The 21,310-nt window shown below is 37.4% G+C and overlaps 1 protein-coding gene across 12 annotated transcripts in view; it reads right to left on the bottom strand.

Moving 5' to 3' along the window:
• PPM1B (protein phosphatase, Mg2+/Mn2+ dependent 1B) overlaps nt 1-21,310 on the bottom strand; it is a 63,373-nt gene that overhangs the window by 27,834 nt on the left and 14,229 nt on the right. For 4 of the 12 annotated variants that reach the window (XM_069800283.1, XM_069800273.1, XM_069800284.1 and 1 more), the window contains exons 2-5: nt 19,091-19,206; nt 16,774-17,125; nt 8,805-8,949; nt 3,805-3,962 (exon numbers count right to left, since the gene is read on the bottom strand). The exons of 1 other annotated variant lie outside the window; for it this stretch is intronic. In XM_069800283.1, the coding sequence (XP_069656384.1) occupies nt 3,805-3,837 (33 nt within the window). In that variant the 5' untranslated portion in view covers nt 3,838-3,962; nt 8,805-8,949; nt 16,774-17,125; nt 19,091-19,206. Of the gene's footprint in view, nt 1-3,804; nt 3,963-8,239; nt 8,333-8,804; nt 8,950-16,773; nt 17,126-19,090; nt 19,207-21,310 lie in introns of all 12 variants that reach the window. 7 more of the 12 variants (XM_069800280.1, XM_069800274.1, XM_069800276.1 and 4 more) reach the window with 7 other exon arrangements.

Here is a 21,310-nt window from a genome sequence, read left to right as displayed (position 1 = left end):
GAGCTGAACAAGTTGCACATAATTTAATAGTTCAACTAACATCAGTAAAGGAGATCCGTGAAAGGATTCCAATAGCTGATGACCACTTATTCACAAATTACACATCATATAAAGCTATTTTAAAAGCACACAAAAACATTCTTCCCAGTAAAAACATAATACAGGACTGAAATGATGCCAAAATGGCAAAAGTCATCCAACACTTCAGACCTTGTATGAGATTCTTTTAACTAAGTATGTCCTTCTGTTCTTAAAATCAGAAGTGTGAAAGAAGTCATATGACTAAGGAAAAAGATCAAAACCTATCTAACTGCAAAAGCCTGTGAGCTCAGTATTAAGTGTTGTGTTTTACATATATATAAAATACTGTTTTAAAAAAACACCAGAGGCACATTTCACATTTTAGCTTTACGCATGTCTTAAGTAGCTTCACTTTTTACAGCACAGAAGTAAGAAACTGAAAAGAAAGGTCATACTATTCAAAATCATATTCTTGATATTCTAAATATTCTATTACATATTACAAATCTTTAACAAAGGATGCAGAGATTGACTTGCAATCAGTAAAAAAACAGTAAGTCTAGGAATCAACTTACAGCTGGTTCTATAAAAGACACCGAACACATAGAAGAAAGCCTTCTACCACTGGGTGTATTATGCAGACTACACAAGGCAGGAACTGGTTTGAAGACTAGCTGAAAAAGTCAAGCCATTTCAGTGACCATGGAAGAAACAGGGATTTCACTGACTCATTAAACTGAGGTTTTCAATCAAAATTATCAGTGATAGCAGGCACAAAGAAGACTTAAAATGGACAAACACCTGTTCTGTTAAAAACTTCATTTTTAACAGTAACAACTTCTAGCATTTTAAAAACACTAAGAAGTTACAGAAAATAACAAACAAATGACATAGCATACAGGTGAGTACAGTATATTCCTATTAGGCATTATGCACAAATGCCACATCTACAGTGCCAACATACACAACTATCTCTAGCAGTAAACTCAGCTGTGTATTTACCTATGTACAAATTAGTTAAGTAAATCAGAGATATTTTAATGAAATTTGTGGTATCATACCACACTTTACTTTTTTAGCAAAGCAGCTTTAAAAAAACAACCAAAACAAAACAACAACAAACCAACCACAACACAATAAACAAAACACCATTTGTTTTCTCCAAAAAGAAAGGTTACAAAAAGAAAACAGTTCCAGTGGAAAAACAGTACCTTGGTACTCACATCTAGTTTTGTCCCTCTTAATATCTCAGGCTAGATCAGTAAAGACTTGAGCACCTAAAAACAGGACTCAGCCAAACTGGCCTGCAAAAATCCTACAGAAAGCAAAGACTATCATAAGTCTAACCTGGTCTTACCATCTCTTATTTTAAGCATACTAGGCTAGATACAAGTCAATCTTGACACAAGTACCTAGATAACATTTAAGTCAGGTCAGAAATCACAAATTACAGAATCATAGAACTATTCACGTTGGAAGAGACCTCTATAAGTTATCTAGTCCAAACCCCTACTCAAAGTTCAATCAATACAATATCCAACGCCAAAGATGGCTCAGGCTGTTCAGATGCTTGTCAAGTTTTGACAGTCTCCAATGATGGAGATTCCACAGCCTCTGTGCAAACAGTTCTCGTGTGACAACATTCATAATGAAAACAGAACTCCCATCAGTGCCACTTGTGTCCTTTGCTTCTTAGTCTTTCATTACACACCTCTGGGAAGAGCATAACTCTACCTGCTCTATACCCTCCCATTACATAGTTGTAACACAGCAACTGGATCTATCCTCCAGACTGAAGAAACTCAGCACTCACGTCTCCTCACAGATCACATACTCTAGCCCCTAAGTACCAGGGTGGTCCTCTGCTCAACTTGCTCCACTGTCTATGCCTTTCTTGTACTGGGGGGCCAACACTCCACACTATATTGCAGATGCAGCCTCATCAGTTCCAAACAGAGGGAAATAACTTCTCCCAACACACTGGATAAACCTTTTCTAATATGGCCCAAATTTTCATCACTACAGACACACTGTTCCCTAATGTTCAATACACTTGTCCTGGTTGTCCACCAGGACCCCATGGTTCTTTTTCTGCAGAGCTCATTCCTAGATAGTGATCACCCAGCCTGTATTGAAGGACAAGGTTACTTTATTCCAGGCACATGACTTGATTAAACTTCCTGGGGTTACCATCAGACCTTTGTCCAACTTGTCAAGATCTTTCTCTCTACTGTTAAGGCCTACTCTTTGGCTTATTGGCCACTCCCCCAATATGGTATCAAATGTGCTAAGAGTGAATACTCTTCCACCATCCAAGTTGTTAATTAACAAAGACTTCATTATGCTTCCTTTCAACAATCAAAACCTCTCAACATTTCTTGAGGGACTTAAGGCATTAAGCCCCAAACATCTTTGTAGAGCAAGATTCAGTCTTAAAAGAAAACACAGCCAGCAGAGGAACAGATGAAGTGCCCATGTAAGCTAGTAATTCAGTCACGGTTTTAATCAATACATGTAAGCTCAAAAACTCAGTACCCCTCCAGCCTTTGAGATTTAAATTCCAAAGATCCCATTTTTAAATGCAATTTAATTGCATAACACATTAGTTTGAGAAAACAATTTAGTTTCCTTCTGGTGAAAATGTTTACACCACGTAAGATTTAGCTGAAACTTTCAAAATCTGGAAGACCATGTCTACTGTAATTCCCAAAACTTTCTTGGAAATGGAGAAGGCCTCAGTTCTCATCCGTGCTCCACACACTACTCTTTAAAACAGTATATATTCTTCAGATCAAGAATGGAAACCCAGGATTCCCTTCCTCCAGCAGTCTTCCCAACTCTGGGAAAAATAATAAAAAAAAAAATTTAAGAAGTCAATCACTTGATAAATGCCAATAATCACCAAGGCTCAAAGGCTTTCGGAAGGCCTTTAGAGGAAAAAAATATTGGCCCTTCCCCCTCTGTGGCAATGGAAGAAACTGAATCTGAGCAATACGCTGCTAAAGCAGCAGCTCTAGCTACCACTCTACTGTACACTCTTCACCTCTAGTTTTAAATCAATAGCTACGCCATTTCCAAGAGTGTTCAGGGCAGTGAATCTCTAACAAAAGCTGACATCCCTTTCCCAGGGCAAAAACTTAACCCAAGGCTTCCTTCTCTGAAGTCCTAACATATATTCTTCTCCGATGTGTCCTACCTGATACAAATCCTACATGAGGTCTTTATCTCATATACAGGGAACATAAGCAATAATTCAGGCTCAGGAAACCAAAGACATCTACCCTTTTGAGGTATGGAAGTATGAAGACAAAAGCCATGTCCTCTGACACACAAGGAAAAATTCATGATCAATGTCCTTTTCCCCACAGCTACACAATGAAGACTTTCTTTGGTATTAGATCACCCATATTATAAAGGGTCTTAAAATCAGGTCTGTGCATAAGTTTTAATTTCTGTATTTAAAACAACCACACCCACTGATTTTCTCCCAACATCTACTTACAAACTGGCAGACAGTTCTTGCTCAGTTACAGATACCCATGATTTTCTGCTACATCATGGAGGGGAAAACAGGCAGCTACTGTAAATGAAGAGCATGCTCCTTTCCATATAGATTTGTATTTAACAGGTAGAAATATTTATTTGCTGGTTGTCATGAAGGCAGCCAAAATGTAATTAGATTATAAAGGTCTAAAAGCCATAATCAACATTTTTGTAGACACTATAAAATAATTTTCAGATCACATGTCAGTTTCAAAGAGAACATCAGAACTAGACTAATACCTTGATAGCCAACAGTCCCAAAGGCAATAACATATCTTTTCATACAATGAGAATGGTCCAACATCAATCTTTTGGGCTTAGGTCATAAAAGTGTACTGTAAAATGTCTCTTCCTCAGAAGGATTCACTCAACAGGCCAGTCATTTTTAATAGTCAGTGCTGTGGAAAAGAAACAGTGCCAGAGTTTCCTGTTACAAAACACATGTGCTCCTGCTATAAGAAAAGAATGACGTTTCAACAGAGAAAACACTGTACTATATATTAAAGATGTAAATGACAAATAAATAAAATATCTGTGACAAACAATTTCAAAGCTTATTGAAAGTTCAGGAAGAAATAACTTTTCTGGTTTAAGTAAAAAATTCAAACTTAGCCATGGTAGAAAGCTCTTTTGTGTCTGTTTCCAACTTGCACTCTGCCTCTAGTATGTATATGCATACATACACTCTACACCTTACATGTGTCTACACACACTGTAGTTTCGACATTCATAAAGATTCCCTGTACCCTTCAATTTACACAAGAAATAGTGACAAAATTTTGTAAGTCGTCTTCTACTAATCTTGTGTTTACTTAAAATACACTATCATTGTACTATCACCATATTCCATTATGCTATCTATTTATACTATATGCATACTAAATATAAGTTCATTTGATGTGTGAAACCACCTTTAAAGATCTTTACTTTTGATCCCATTGGGATCACTTTTGACTTACTGACCTTAAAAATGCTGGCACTACATAAATTTACATCAGGCAAATAGTTACTGAATTTTTGAGCAAAAGCTCTACTTGAAGCTTGGCTGTAACACGTACTCTAACTACATAACCACAAGTACTGGCAGAGTCAAAGAGCAATTACTGGAATCCAAGAATAAGATCTGAGTATTTTACTTTTACTTAAAAATGGATTACATAAAAAGGACAGTGATTATCATTCATGCCCACTTACTATGGGGTTTATTTGTTTTGAAGTTGGGGTTTGGTTGGGTGTTTTTTTGTTGGTTTGGGGTTTTTTTGTTTGGTTTTGAGAGGGGGGGTTATGTTGAAATAATCCGCGGCCATGGGAGTCACCATGGGAGTCATCATTAGGAAGGATCTCAGCTGACCAAATATATTGACACAAAGAAATTAAGTATCAATATAAACTTTTAATATAAAGCCTACTATCAAAAAACTTTCCTGTCAGGATGACATGAAAGAAGCCAAATAGGCTTTTAAAGCAGGAATTGAAAAAAATTTGCAAGTTATCCCCATCACCAGGTAGAATACATACCTAGGAGCTACAGCTGTAACTTTGAAATTAATTTCTGCATTTCTATTGTTACAACAGTTGGGGGAAAAGAAACTAACAAAAACAAACAAAACATACAAATTCCACCACCATACTACTTTTAAACCAGCAAGTTAAAAAGGAGATGAAGATTTGAGAATGTGCTTCAGCTATTTTAAACTGGTCTGGAGGTACAAAACAATCACAGACATAATTTAACACTGTGGATTCACATCTATTTTCAATGCTAGTAGCAATCCCTGAAAACATTATCTCTTCTGCTCTGCCTCAGCTAGTCACCACTACATTGTGCCAGCAATTTCTTTCTTTTCAGAACTGCTAGCTGAGACATTTTTGCCCTCACTCTTTGAACTATTTCACTGAAGAGGTGCAAAATTAGCTTTAGTATTTTGAAACTTTGTGACTTTGACTGCACTGGGTTTAGAAGACAGCAGCTTAGACAGCAGATCCAAGGGGGCAGTGACCTTCAACAGGGAAGACAGTGGGGGGAAAAAAAAAGAAAGGAGCACCAGGAGCTAGGTTAAGAGCTATAACCTTTTTAGCTATGTTGTTAACACCAGAAAAACATATACTCATGGTCTTTTCAGAGGTTCATTTTATATTCTGCTTTCTTGCACCTTATTAAAACATGAATGAAGCTAGGTAACTGCAGATCTTCAAGGTCAGCTTATATGGCAACCATCTGTCTCATGGATGAGTTGCACACTTCTATGCTGTGGCTTCTTATTGATCTGGAATGCAGTTTGGTAGGTAGAATGTTAGATGTCATATATCAGATGAATATTCAAGACGAACTTCACAAAAAACTTTTAAGTGGACTCTCAATCTAGCTTTGCAATCACAGCATATAGTACAAAGCCATCAGTGCCCAGGTTGATGCATTTTTACAGTCATGAAGCATTTATCATGCAGCTTCACCCTCAGATAAGTGGCAGAAGTCAACTTCACAGTTTTGTGGCCAAATGAAAGCTTAAAAAAATATGCAGTGCTTTTTCTAGTTAGCTACACATAATTCTGTGCTTGCCGGTGTGACTTCTGATAGCCAGCAGCCCTTAGTTCAGATTGGCACCACAGCTAGGGACTTCACTGAAGAAGAGGAATGCAGTGACATTGTAAGACAGACAGACTCTGCTGTAGTCAATGTCTTTAACATCACTCATCTTAGTTTTCCAGGTAACAACTTCAGGTTTTCTTTACCAAGATTTCCTCCAAACACTAAGTCTGGGAAATTCAATCCCCTTCGTTATCTGCAAATAGTTTATCTGAGTTAGAGTTAACTATACAAAAAGCGATAGGTAAGACACACAAATACCCAGGCCGGTTCATCAAGTACAGCAACACTGGGCCCACACAGTGCAAAGCAGACTACTGCTTCCAGCACCTCCATGGGAACGGAATGAAAGCTGAAGTCTTTAAGACCCAAGATAGCTCTGTATAAGCCAGTATTCATGCTCTTGTACCATTTTCTTGAAGTAGGAGTTTGGTGCACTGGCACCCAAGAGAAATGGGCCTACCTGGTTAAATCAGATATTACCTCTTCAGGCTTATTAACCCTGAGGTCACATTTTGTCCTTAACTCAAGCTCTGCAACTCAGCATGGCTTTATTATACCACCCGGAAGACTGCCCTGTACTCTTGTTAATCCCTACTGACTATACTATGACAAGATTTATATCCCATTATATTAACTGAAATTCCTTTTGTTTGCCTGTATCTGCTCATGCTTTCTGCAGCCAATAAGCATGTTCTCACTTCTTTACTGGACTATTCAGAACAGATGCACGTGGCACTTGGCTACTACAAAGCGTTATATAAGCGCTATCCTTCCCTAATAAAGTTTATAGTTATTTCTATGCAGAAACACTTTTTGTTGTTCTCTAAATTCAGTAAGAGATCAACTATTTCGAGTTCAATTTAGTTTGCTCCTTTTCAATCATCAATCTAACCCCCACCAGCCAGGTTTTTATTATAGAAATAGCACCTAAGATTTTGAAGAAAGAGAACCAATGCTTAGCCAACACACTACTGGTATTAAAATGAAGAATTTATTTCACTCATTAGCATGAAGCAGTATGTCACCAGAAATGAGTTATCCCTTATTCTAAATTAGGCATTTAAGACAACTTTTCTTACCTTTTCGAACGTTTACTAGAAGATTCAGACATGTTTTTGTGAGAATAGGGCAGCAATGAATCACCAATTTGTATCATCAATAAATTGCTCCTAAACAGGTCTGAAAGACCAGAATAAGTGTTCTGCAGCAGGTCTTCAGAACCACAGTAAAACACTAAACCTTTTATTTACATAACTGAGGGGTGACTTGTTGATTCATACAGAAATCTGAGGAAGTCAGACACAAGGGTTGGGCTAGATGAATGCTAGAGGTCCATTCCAACATAAATTAGTCCATGACTTACACAGTGTAAGAAGAGTTGTGCCTTTTTTCAACCTGTTACATCACTGCAAATTAAGTACATGCAGTCAAGACAACAAAAAAAACCAAAACAAAACACATTTGAACCCTTCTTTCATTGTAGCAGCAGAACAATCAATGGCACCTCCCAGGCACAAACCTGTCACTGACCTATGCATCATCCAACTTCAAAGACATGTTACACTGCTTGATACCAACAGGCCAATCTCTTGTCCTGCCACTATTGACAAGCGCAATCTAAGGCAAGCAACTCTTCCTGTCAAAGATACCAAAATGTGAAATCAAGACTGAAAGGCCTTAACTTGATCATAATTCTGCAGATTCAGCATATGCAATAAAGCTATTTCATAGGCAGTCTTCAAAACACATAGTCCCTGTTTAAAAACAGAAATAAATTATTCAGAGACATACAAACCAGAATATGCAATCTCTATGACAGGTATTTGTGGTAATGTTTTGGTTTTTGGTTTTGTGGGGGTTTGGGGTTTTTTCTGGTTTGGTTTGGTTTTTTTAATTAATACAATTTTGTGGCATTGAATTTATCTTTTTTTACAAGAAGTCAGATTAAGAGAACATTAACTTTTAGTTCCCTACACACTAGTTTAGAAGATAGTGATTGAGTAGTGGGACAAGAGTTATCTTCTTATCTATCATTGTCAGATAAAGTTATGATAGAAAACCAGCAGCCAAAACAATTTCATTGACCTGGGAGACGACACCAACTTTTACCCTTGAAAAGGTGATTCAAGAGTTGAAGTAACAGTGGACTTGTAGCAAAAATTTAGAGATTTTCTGTAACTGATTAAAAAAAAGGTAACTTAAGCAGTACTGCTGCTATTAGCACATTCAAGGAAACAGACTTTGAAGGGAAAAGCACCACACACAGACAGTAAGCTGACCTTAACACACAGTGGCAAAACACTTCGTGATTTTTACTGACTGACACTGTACAGTCCTTTGTGTGAGACAATACCTTCCTCAAAATCTGGGTCAGCACACATTTAGATGTTGAAAAACTACTTCCCCCCCCACCCCCCCCATATATTAACAGTGCTTTGTACTATAGCAGAGAGAAGTTATATTTCCTCCCTATTAAAAATAAGATTAAGCGAAATTCAAATGCATTTGAAGAAGAAAAACACCACATCCTTTTATCCAATCTGTTCTGAAAGTTCTGTTAACTTCTTGGTCAATTACAAATTAAAACACAGTCAAAGTAAAAGTGATTATACCTTCCCATAAATTTCCAAGTGGCAGAATTTGTTCTTACCTTTAACTGCAACCTAGTCAAGGTTCTAGTTCAGTGCTGAAAGAATTAGTTTACATTCCTGCTGCCAAGAAGCATGTAACAGAATGACTTGCAAAACCTTGAGATAACAGTACAGGACACAACATCTGCTTTATTTTGGTATTTCCTAGAAAGAAACAAAGAAAGTAGTTAGCTACTCCAGATGGCTTACAACAGATTTGTACATGATTTTTTTCATAAATACAATTTTCCTAAATAGAAGTGCTTGAACTAAAGCTATGCCTGGATGTCAAAAGACCTTTCAGTACACTTTCTAAACACAATATTAAAGATTCATGCTAACAAAGAATCAGATCAATTTTTTTCCTATTTCCTTCACCAGCACAGACTAGCACTTCAAAAGTCACCTAGCCTATTACCTGGCATTCAAGTCCCTAAATTCAGTAACAGAAGTAATAGCTTTTGCATGCCTGTCAGCTTAACAGTACTATTTGCTTAATTTTATTCACCTGCTCCAATGACAGAGTATACTCGAGTGTTTGACAAAACTTAAACCCACCAAGTGCAGCATGTCTAATTTGTAAGCTCTTTATTCTGCTTGCTTAGATGTAAAAATGCACAAGAGTTTAAAACAAAAGCAATAAGCTTCAGTTGCAAAAGTATTTAATCTCCTCTGAAATAAGAATTATTATGTTTCTTTAAAAGTAGTTTCTATAAAAGTAAACAAATTCAGCTTAAACTGTAAAAGTAGCAGATAACTAACAATTCAGATGTGTGTATCTACAAAAGCATCTAGGCATCTACTCATTGGTTTGAACAGGATGCAAATGCCCAAATTCCTTCATGGATCAGGGACTACATATTTAATCTTATAAACCACTGCATCTTATAAAAGTTACCATGACATTACACTGGTAGAAGGAACTATGTAACACTGATGATTTTAAATGGATTATAGCACTCTGATGAGCTGAATGAGTCATAAAGGGGACATACTGCAGACCTTGACTTTAAGCCTACTGATCCAAGAATGGAGCTATGACATTTCATTATGGCTTGCCTCTTCCAAACAGTGCTTTTCCACTACCAAAAAGTGTCATAAGCAAGAAATTGCTCAAAAGAAGGAATACTTTGCTACTGTTTGAAGAATTGTAGGGGTTCAGTAAGTTTTATGCCTGTAACGTTACACTGGTGCACACCCTGTATTCTCCCCAGGTTTCTTTCTTCTTAAGCACCACAACAGGATGGATGGTTCAAGGAATCAAACTGAGCCAGAAAAAGTCAATTATTTTCTGCGACTTCAACTCTCCGAACCAGCTTAGGAAATGCACGACCAGACAAGTGCCAATGCCAGAAATGCAGAACCAGCAGCTGCTGCCGATTCAGATTTGCTCAGAGTATTGTGAAAGTACACCTTAAGCGGCATCCACTAAATCATTAATGAACTGTGAAAAAGTATTTTGAAAGAACTAGACCGCAAGTAACCTAAATCATTGCATTGGACTATATGGCAGCCCTCCCCAAAAAGTTTAAAAGTTTCAGTAAAAAAAGATGTTTCCACATCCAAGAACTTCAAGAAAAAAAACAAACCTACAAGAAGCACAGATTCACAAAGTTGCACAAATCAGCCTAACTCCTTCTTAAATAAACCAATGACTAGGGCATGAACACAGAATGAATGACCAAGACACAACTTCCTTCAAGCACTGCCTTCCACCTTCAGAAGATCCCCTTAACTAGGAGGGTACAGGGTGCTTACACGACAAAGTGCTCAAGAGCCTCAGTTCTTCTGATGCTACTCCAGTAGCCTTTAGAAGTGGCTGACTCACAATAGCAGAGCAGAAGACAACCATTATGCTTCCTAGAAGCAAGAAGCTTGACCCTTCCCAAACTCTTCTACTCTACAGAGGATGTAAGAGCATTCATTAGACAAGGCTGACTTTTAGCCCAGAGACAGGTTGCTTAGAGTAGGGCAGATTCAAAGATGGATATTTTGGGCTGGGAGCATCTTATCCCAGAATATGCTCCTATTTACACGAATTCTATCTACACTAGTTCTCAGAAGTGAGAAATACAGTATTCAGTGTCCCAAAACACCAAAACATCTTAAGATATATACTCCGCCACTAAACATTGCACAAAGAGGGGACATGACTCCTACTTACTTCTGCACAGTAGTGACTCTTCTCCAAATAAGCTGTGTAATTTTTTTTCCCATGTGAAAACACAATTAGGTTAATGATACAGCTTTGGGATAACAAGCTATTCTATCCAGCCTCCAATAATTTGTGTGCAGAAAATGCTCACATACATAAATGAAATGGTCTTATCCACATTGCTAATCATAAATTACATCACAAGAATAAAGCTGAATGGTCCTATTAAAGGCTTAACAAAATTGCAAGGTGTATTAAGCATTTTATTTGGGCTCCTCGGATCTCTGGAGTATGTAAACACTTAATATTTGAGGAGGACTAAGTTAGTTCAGTAAACTTTTATAATTTTTGCTAATAAGACACCAGTACCCTACAGCAGAACAGTTTTTAACTGAGCACAACTTAAATATTCCTTGGCTAATAAAGAATTTGAATTTCACCATGTTTACAGTATTTTCTTCAGAAGGTAAATACTATGCAGCCAAAGCCATCATAAGTAAATCACTGCTAAAGAACTAAGCCCAATATTCAAAAGTAAGAAATCTGAAGAACGCTACCATGTTATTTTACAGAAGGGTAGGCATCAAATGCTGTTATTCCTCATAATTAAATACATACTTAATAACGCCGGTAGCAAAACACTAATGATCCTCAAGCTGAATCCTCATGTTTAAAACAAACAAAACCCACTACAACACCCTGTCTTTTGCAAGTTTCCAGACTCTGGTCAGAGAAGCACCAGAAAGACTCTGGTTTTATTCTGCTCCACAACCAGCTATGACTCTGACCTTTCACAGATAACCAAATCATTGCTGCTTTAAAACAAGTAAACAAACCAACCAACCCACTCCCTGAACTTCAACAGAAAAAGCTATAATCTAATGTGTCATAACTGACCTTGTGACATCACAATACCACCACTGCCTGTATCATCCCCCAGAACTGTAAACTGGTTCACGCAGAAGATAGTAAAAGATTTTGCAGAAGTAAAAGATGCTAGGAGGAAGAAAGAAAAGAGCAATAGCGTAAGCTTACCACAGGTTAGCTAGTATACTAGTGTATTGTGCCCACCATACAGTAAATGTAAGATAACATCCCTCTCCTAAAATAGGCATTCATTAGGTCACCTGATTTTTCCAGGAACATAAAAGCATATACCAAGGGAGTGCACTAGTTGTGCTGCAAGTTCATGCAGTAGTTCTTCCTTAGCCTACATATACAACAAAGCCCAAACTACAACAGGAGTTAATTTCTGTGTAATTACTTGAGACAATGTACAACTTTCACCCTAAAGAGAAAGTTGCTCATGCTTTATGATAAAAGGATAATGAATTCTCTCTCCATTTGCTAAGTGGCTCTTGGTTCTATACAAAAACATTGCCAACCAACCAAGACTGGACAAAGCCTTGATTTGTGTTTTTGTGGGTGTAGGGGTTCTGTTGGGGTCTTTTCTCCCCTTTTCAAACATGGAAGTGGCACTAAAATGTTCTTTATTACAACAGTTAAAGGAAGGATAATGAACAAAAGTTCAAAACTAAAAAGTCTGTGAAAAAATTTAAGTGCTTTATGCTTTTTTTAAACAGTTGATCTAATATTATGGTTTTGTAAAAAGTGCAAAGGTACCTTTCCACTGCATTTTATAAGTAACACCCAGGGCTTCTTAAAAAGCTAAATGCCTTGAAATAAATTCACTTGCGATTCTGGTGAAAATTTGGTTCAGCCGTTTGAAGTTTGCAGTTCAAACTTTTATTGCCAGTTAGCCATTTGAACTATTCAAGGCTGAATTTCCAACAGGAACACACTATTAGACTAGTATTTTACATTCATCTAAAAGCTTGATAATACTATGGTCTTAGCATTGTAATTAGGTCTATACTTTTAAATATCACCTCACAAATGGTGGACTTAAGCTACAGCATTGGAAAGCTGCCTTTTGATACAACTTACAGAAGGTATTCTGAACTTTTTTCCTGCAGACCTATCTTTAATACATATTTGCAAGGTACCTCTTAAATTCCTAAATTCTCTGCAATTCTCTTTTAGGGAAGACTTAGATCAGTAAATTCACTTTATGGCTATGCAGATGTCTTGGCATTGGTGGTAGCTTAAGCATTATTTGCTCTCAGCAGCTCGTTCCTGTTTCCACACTATGTGGCTGAGCGACAGACATAGTTATGCTGGTACAAGTGAATGCCTGAAGCAGAGACTGCTCACCTAGCTGATGAGTAACTCAAACTCTCTTGAATTATACAAGCAGAAGATTAAAGAATACCAAAAGCCAGCCTTACTGGAATTCAGAATGCATGTATGCAATCTACATTTGCCTACTGGGAGATCACTGGTAAGCACTTACTCCTCTGTTCTTCTGTAACAGATCAGAGTTATGCTTAGTATAACTCAAGCACAGAAATATGGAATCATCTCTCAATCAGTTATGCTGGACAGCTTTTCAAACATCCAGTTTCAGGAATGCTGAAGAGAAAGGCCATCTAACATTCTTCAGTAAAAATATCAAAGTACAGAACTCTTCATTTTCAGTTATCTGATCTTTAGCTGAACTAAGGAGAAGAGAGCTTCTTCAAGAGTTAAAATGTATTGCATTTATATGTTAGTGTACTTTCAGAGAAAACTCAAACTACAAAGAAGGAGATTGTAAGCAGAGGACTTCTACTTTGAACATGTTTATTGGGGCTGCTAGGACTTTCTAGAGAAGAACTTCCAAAAGTCTCTTAACTAGCTTTTATCGTATCTTACATTATAGCTATAGTGTATGTAAAGTTCTAGATATGCATTATTTCTTCCACAGCAACCCGGAAGTTGCAGATTGAGGAAGACGTGTTCATATTCTGCATGGGTTTGCATTTCTTTTTCTTAATGCAAAGGGCAGAGTCTGCAACATTCATCTTCCTGAGGGGGATTCAAAATTCCAGCTCAGACACACGAGGGTGATATGCATGGGCAACATAAGATCACGTTTACTATTACTGAAATGCCTATCTTTTGAGTATATTCCTATGGTGTTTCCTGCTTTCTACAACACATCTTTCTGTACAGATCCTGTATTTAAAGCAAATATCCCACAAAGGATTCTGAAAGGTACAACAGCTTCCCATTTTGTCTGTCAGGGGAATTAAGCCATTACAATATACGCATGCCAACTAACCACATCTTTCCCTAAATTTATTATCATCTTACTAGCTAGAATACCTAGGTAGCAATAGCTAATGAGTCAGTTTGAAACCATCTGTCCATTTGTTGCCTTTCTGAACATCTGGCCTTCAAATCAATGTTTAAAAAAAAAAATAATACAGTCAATCCAGGTGGATTACTTATAAATATCCATCTGCTTTAAAAAAAAAAAAGCAGAAATCACAGCCTGAGCACTGGTTAAACATTCTGAGAAAGAATCCACCATACCTGTCATATGATAACATTACAGAGCACATTATCCAGAACTCCTCTGGGCCAAAACAGCATGTCCCTAAACCACACCTCACTTGACACAGAAGTGAACTGTCTCATCCACTCTACCTACTATAGCAGTATTAAAGAGCATCCAGAATTTGTCATTCCTTTCCCCAGGAGAAGAGTAAGGTGTTAGCAAACTATGGTATTCAAATTCAGAAGTAATCTTGCAATAAAAACTTTCTCTGTTGAGTATGCAGTAGAAAGAACTTAGCCCTTTCTAGCTAAGCCTTTCAAGAAAACATCTTAAGTGTAAGACCAAAAGAACTCTTACAGAACCAGTTGTCAGGAAAATCAGAGAAAGCAACAGATTTCAGAAGGGTTAATTCTGTAGCAAGTATGCACATTTGGATAATAAACTCCACTGTTACAGACTTCAAAACACTGTAGGATAAAGAGGTAAGAAACCTGACAGAATTGTCTACTATTTTCATTGCTAAGACAGCAAATGTGACTGAGCCAGATGCTATAGCTACACGATATATTCAGGAAGTTTTACAGTTTTCAAAGGATTAATATCACTGTCAGTCTCTCATAGGAAATGCTCACAAAGGGGAAGAACAGATTCTCTGCAGAAGGCTATCTTGACTAATTCTTCTCTGAACAGTGTTCAGTGATTTTTAAACCAGCTAAGAGCTAGAGCTCCCAAAAGTTGATTTTTATCTGGGTGGAAAATCTCACCCTAGCATCTAGTAGCTAGCAACATGTTTAGAACAAGTCAGCTTTTGAATCAGTCTTGCTACTACCACTGAAGCCAATAAGGAGGTTTTTTTAATCCTCAACACCAGATCTTACATTTCTGCTGCTCCTGACAGAAAAAAAAGCTTAAAGCTGCTTTCTACAACACATCTTTCTGTACAGATCCTGTATTTAAAGCAAATATCCCACAAAGGATTCTGAAAGGTACAACAGCTTCCCATTTTGTCTGTCAGGGGAATTAAGCCATTACAATATACGCATGCCAACTAACCACATCTTTCCCTATCTTACATGTATAATACACACAACCCTAAGTGAGACCACAAGTATAACCAAAACTTCGGAGTTTAAACTCCACAAAGTGGAGTGAAAAATGAGCAAAAAGATCAAAATTACAGCATTTCAGTTAGCACCAGGTACAAAAAATAGAGCAAGAATTCCCTAATGTGGCTATGTTGGACAATGACAGAAATCAAGTTGTATCAAATGTATAAGGGATAACAAGAGCGTTTTTTTATTTCTTTATATATGATACTGATGATTAGGGAAAGGACTTCCCCTCTAATAAGGTTCTTACCCTTAGAAGATAAGGGAAGAATAAGTCTTCAGATAAAAATGAACTAAAACTGAGCCATCACAGTAGATTAAAAAAAAAAAACAAACCTTGGGACACTGCTGATGTTCCTGTGCAGGCAGTTACAGGAAGCATAAATTCTGCACCACAGTACTCAACCACTTAGACCTACTTGTGGCTTTTTTTAGCCATGTTACCACTTGCTAGGTTAATTTAACTCCTTTCGTGTATAAAATGCAAAAAAAGGTCCTTCAACACTGTAACAAAATCACCAGCACATTCAAATCAGTAAGATAAGAACACCAGTACTACAAGCTGCCAAATATTAACACTTACTATGCTATATGCATTTTAATGTTTACTGCAAAGCACACAACTTGGAAAGACATAATTCAAGCAACCGTTATGTCAACTAACAGCCTACACACAATCATCCAAAAGAACTAATTTAAATAATACAGGAATTGAAGGCTCCAAATAGGAATTGTTAAAATATGTAGTTATTTTTATACCTCAATTACAGTTTTAGAATATCTTTCCCCCCCCCTTAGTCTCTTCCATGTTAAGAATTTTTTTCTACCTACTAGCAAAGTTATTTCAGTAACAGTACTGTATTATGAAGAGAATCAGCACTTACAAACATAAAGACACCTTAAAATTTTTAAGAGGGTCTATTTGCTTAGAAAGTCACTCCCTTATTGCTGACACAGATTTATCACCTTCCTAAATCAACCCAGTTGAACTGATTTGGCTCATTTCAAATAAGGCATATCTCAAAGCATTTTTAAGGCAGTTATAAATAAATGCTTAAGAGAAGCAGCTGATTATACATGATATATAATGATATACTCCCATACTGTAACAGGATCAATATACCTGTAATCACATGATACATACTATTCAATCCACAGTATAGTATAGAAAGTTAGGTTTAAGATCACAGATGGCTTGTCAGACTACTTCAGAGAACACAGTACTCCCCCCCTGAACTTTTACAGCATGCTCTACTTTTCCATCAGGATAGAGAAACTTTTTAAGAAAAAGTCTGAAGTCTAATTATCTCTAGGAACTGCAGAGTGAAGCAAATTTCCATTACCTTTTTTTCTGGCAGCAGTCTCCAGTATCGTTGCCTGGACACATGGAATCTTTTTCAGGTGTCTGCATTGGGGCTATCTGAACTGCTTCACTTGTCATCTAAACAGAGGAGTACTTAGCAAGAAGCAGCCATTTGGCAACTTGCAAGCTTAAATACTCAAAGTTTTGTCCAATTAGTACTGCAACTTCAGTTTCACAATAAATCACTTTTACTCACTTTTAATCAATACAGTTTAAACTCTCTTGATTTGCAATATATATATTTCAATGCTGAAGTCTCAGATATATCTATTGAGTAAAAACTGTTTTAATTTTGCCACTATGCAAGTATCACAATACATGTCGAACTATACCTGCAAAAATTCAAAGGGCAATTTTATCAATAAGAATGTTAAAACTAACATGCAAGAAGACCATGCCAGTTTTCAAGAAATCAATATTAGAAAGGGTGCTTGAGGGCATAATAGGCAGTCAATGCAGCAATGATAGGCCTACATAGACTTGACAGCAAAAAGGATTCCAGGAAGCAAGCACATTAATAATTCAACATTCATTTTATGCTACTCATCAGGTCAGACATCAGCTGCAGGCAAATTTGGATAGCACAGATTAAGACACCATCTCCAGCTCCACCAAAGGTTACTGCTCCTATATACTGTTGGCTGCAAGTCATGCCATTGCTGGACTGAATGGTGATGGGAACATCTTAGCACAAAGATGCATAAAAACCCACATTAATTGTAGCAAGGGGGCAGACACTCTACTCTGTCATCCCATTTATCAAGGCAACACATCAAGATATTTAAAACAATTTCTATCTTCCAAAGCTCACATCTGTGTCTTACCACTTCACTACATGTAAAGCTTAACCTGCATGTATTCCATACTAGGTTTAACAAACTGTCTTGATTAAACTAGGTATCCATAAAAAAAAATTTAAAAAAAAAATAATCAAGGCACACAAAGGAATACTCTTAAATATTCAGGCTTTTACAGAATGACAACTGAAAGAATCTGATTAATTTAGAAGTTTAAAAAGAAAAGTAGACATTCAGCTTCAGGATTAGCACAGATAATTCAGTAAAACCTACTATATAAAAAACAGAACCACACAGTCACAACAAATTAGAAATAGGTACATGAATGGAAGACTGCTGATCTGAGCCTTCAAATAAGTGCTGAATTCAGCACAATGAATGCCAATTTCAGTAGGTTTCCACCCCCTAAAATTGAAGGGCTAGCATTAGGCAACCAGCTGCTTACATTAAGTGCTACTTGTGCTTTCCAGTCCCCAAAACTTCTACATCATTCTGAGTGACTCCATGTGAATGTTTCCACCATCTGTCCTATGGCTGGATACCATGGCCTTGTATTCCCCTTCTTACACAAACTACCATCTCTGCAAGGGATAGCTATGTGCCTCTCCATTCCTCTCAACCACTTTTTCAGTTCCTCCCTTTGAGTGCCATGAACATGATGCTAGCCCAGTCAACAGAACGCTCCATCAACATTCTCCCCGAGACTGGTCCCATCAGAGGGAATTCTACTTTGTCTGCTACAGGTTTTATCCCCCTAGTCCTTGTTACATCCTCCACTCTTCCCTGGGATCGGTGTGGGAGTGACACAACAAACTTTATTAAACATTTTGTTAAACTGTGCATGGAAGCTGAAGGCAATGGTATTACTCTGCTGAATGATGTTAATGGCTCATAACACTTGATAGGTGCTCTTAATTTGCAGACAGATCACAACTGTATATGTGCTTGAAGCTATGGCTTTTTGAAAGAAACGCATCTACTATTCCTTCCAAAATGCAGCAAACCTGCCCTCTGACTCCCAATTATTTCCTGATATTTTGAAATTGACTGGAAATGTCACTCAACAGCTATAATATTGCATTCACAGAGAAATTACAAGCTCAGCACAGGACCTTAAAGTAAATCAAAAAGAGTTACCAAGACGCTGCCAATTTAATAAGACATTCCATTTTATATCATGCAACTTAGTGTATCAGTTTTAGAAGTAGGAACACCTATGCTATCCAGAAGACAGCTTGCATAGTAAGCATTAGTTACAAGTAGCAGCCTACTTAACTATTTCAGTTAAGGAACACAGCCACTGCTAGCTTATATGCCTCTGAACATTAGTGTATTTCCACAGAATTATGTAGAAGTATTTAATACTTAATAAATATTCATAATATTCTGCAGGAATAGCATAATATGCAAGAAGCCAAGAACTCAGAAATAGTACCATTTTGCAAGCCTCAGTATTCATGCTTTTTGTCATCTGATCATTGACAATTTTGAAAGTCTTACCTTGAACGTAGTATAAAAATCAAACTTCTTCCAGATCTTTGTCCTTCTGATAAAGATTCACTTTAGAGACTCTTCCTTGTATATTAGGGGTCAATAAAGCAGAAGAGCCTGTGAGTCTGAAAGTAGTAAGATGGAAGAATTGACCGATTTCCTCTCCTAGTTCAACCCAATATTCAATAAAATCTATAGCTCAAGAACTGCTTAATAGCAACTTCTAGACTGGAACTAATAAAACATAGGAACCACTGGAAGTGGCCAAGTTAATCAAGAAGTTGCTACTCATCTAAGGTAATGCAGCAAAAGATCATGTGAATGCCTTTCACTCATTAGACATGAACATATGAAGTGATCTAAGCTACACCATTCAATGGCCACTACTTGCGAAAAAACTCCCACTGTCAATGCGTACCACCTTCACAGAAATTGTGTAAGCAAGTCTATTTCCAAACCAGGAATACGTACAACCACATGACAGAGAGAGAGCCTGCATAAACAACCATGCATACATGTAAGTGTAGAGAGGATGGAAAATCTAGCATACTAATGCAATCATTTACAAGAATATATCCAGATCCTGGACTCGAAAGAAAAGAAAGACTCAAAGTTGAGATTCAAACTTATTCTAAAGCACAGAAACCATGACAAAGAAACTTGTTACTCGCCACTACAGATTTCTTTAAAAGCAAAAGCAGAAACACACCTGACCATTCACCAAAATTATCTTGGTTATGATAAAGAAACAAAGTTGTTTTTCTCACAAACACATGAGAAAGGCTATCACAGTTCAATCTACCATACCTAGATATACCAGTATATAATTTCTGCAGCACAAATCTGACTAAAGCCTTCTCCATTTTGGAGACGTTTACATGTAACATCTAGGATGAGTTTCTTTTCATAGGCCTGGGCAAAGAGGGAAGTGAACCAATCTCAGAGAAACTGAGATTTACTTTCCTTTTCCAATATCTTTCTTCCCCCTCAGTAACTTCAAACAACAAACGCTCTACAAATTGCTTTGTTTTACAAGGTTCAGAATAATGGGTGAAGGCAAGTGAGAGACAAGGCATACTGATCACTGTAAAGTTCTAAAGCTTCTTTTTCAACACTGAGAAATAATGTTTTTCCTTCCTTTCTTAGATTAAATGAGCTTATTCAATGAAGGTACTTTGCTTATTCCATGCTTACTCAATATGTAGATTTCAAGTAACTAATGCTTAATATAAAAAATAGTCAACAAGTAACTGTTTATGTTCAAACTATTTTATTTAGGAGCAGTAGAAATAAATACCACTCACAAGGAATGGAATTCCCAAGTAAATCAAAATGTATTGATTAGTTTGGCTACCCTGCCATGGGTGTTCCTTCATAGAATAATTCAGAGTGGAGGGGACCTAGGAGGTCATCCAGTTCAATTTCCTTCTCCAAGTGCAGTCAATGTTGAACTCAGTCCCAGTTGCCTAGGGCTTTATCCACTCAGGTCTTGAAAACCTCCACAGAGGCTTACCGGTTACCTCCTATAATCTCTTCACAACCATCCTTACAGTAAAAATTTTTCAACATATATCCATCCATTTCAATTTATGACCACTGTTTCTTGTTTTCCCACTGTGCACCTCAGTAAGGAGATTGGCTCCATGTTCTTGGTATCCATCCTTGCATATACCAGATGGTTGCTATTGGGTCTCTCCTAAGCATCTCTCCTCCAGGCTAAACAAGGCCATGAACAGCTCTCAGCATCCCCTCACAGGTCAGGCAGCTGGAGTACGTGACCATCGTGGTAGACTTGTCCTAAATTTATCAGCATTGTTCTTGTGTGTACAGAGAAGGGGAGCAAAACTGGACACAGTATTACAGATGCAGTCTGGGAACATCTGGAACAAATGGCAACTGAAGGGGAATAAGGCTGTTTTCGTCACTACCAGGGTGAACTACTGACTTGTATTTAGCCTACTCTTCACCAGTACCAGGTCCTTCCCAGTAGAGCTACAACCCAACCAGTCTGTAGTACTGCAGAAGGGTTACCAATCCTGGAAGCAGGCCTTGGCATGTGCCCTTGTTGAACTTCCTAAGATTCTGACAGGCCCACTCTAGACCCACTCTCTGTGGTAGACTGTGTCTACCACAAACCTGATGAAGGTGCATTCCACCTTCTCCTCTGGATCATTGAAAAAGACATTTAAAAAAAAATAAAATAGGTCACAGCGGACCCTTGAGGAGCTC

This window comes from Haliaeetus albicilla, chromosome 13 (genome assembly GCF_947461875.1).
Source record: "Haliaeetus albicilla chromosome 13, bHalAlb1.1, whole genome shotgun sequence".
In the NCBI taxonomy this organism is placed as follows: domain Eukaryota; kingdom Metazoa; phylum Chordata; class Aves; order Accipitriformes; family Accipitridae; genus Haliaeetus; species Haliaeetus albicilla.
This window is presented reverse-complemented; position numbering and strand designations above follow the sequence as displayed.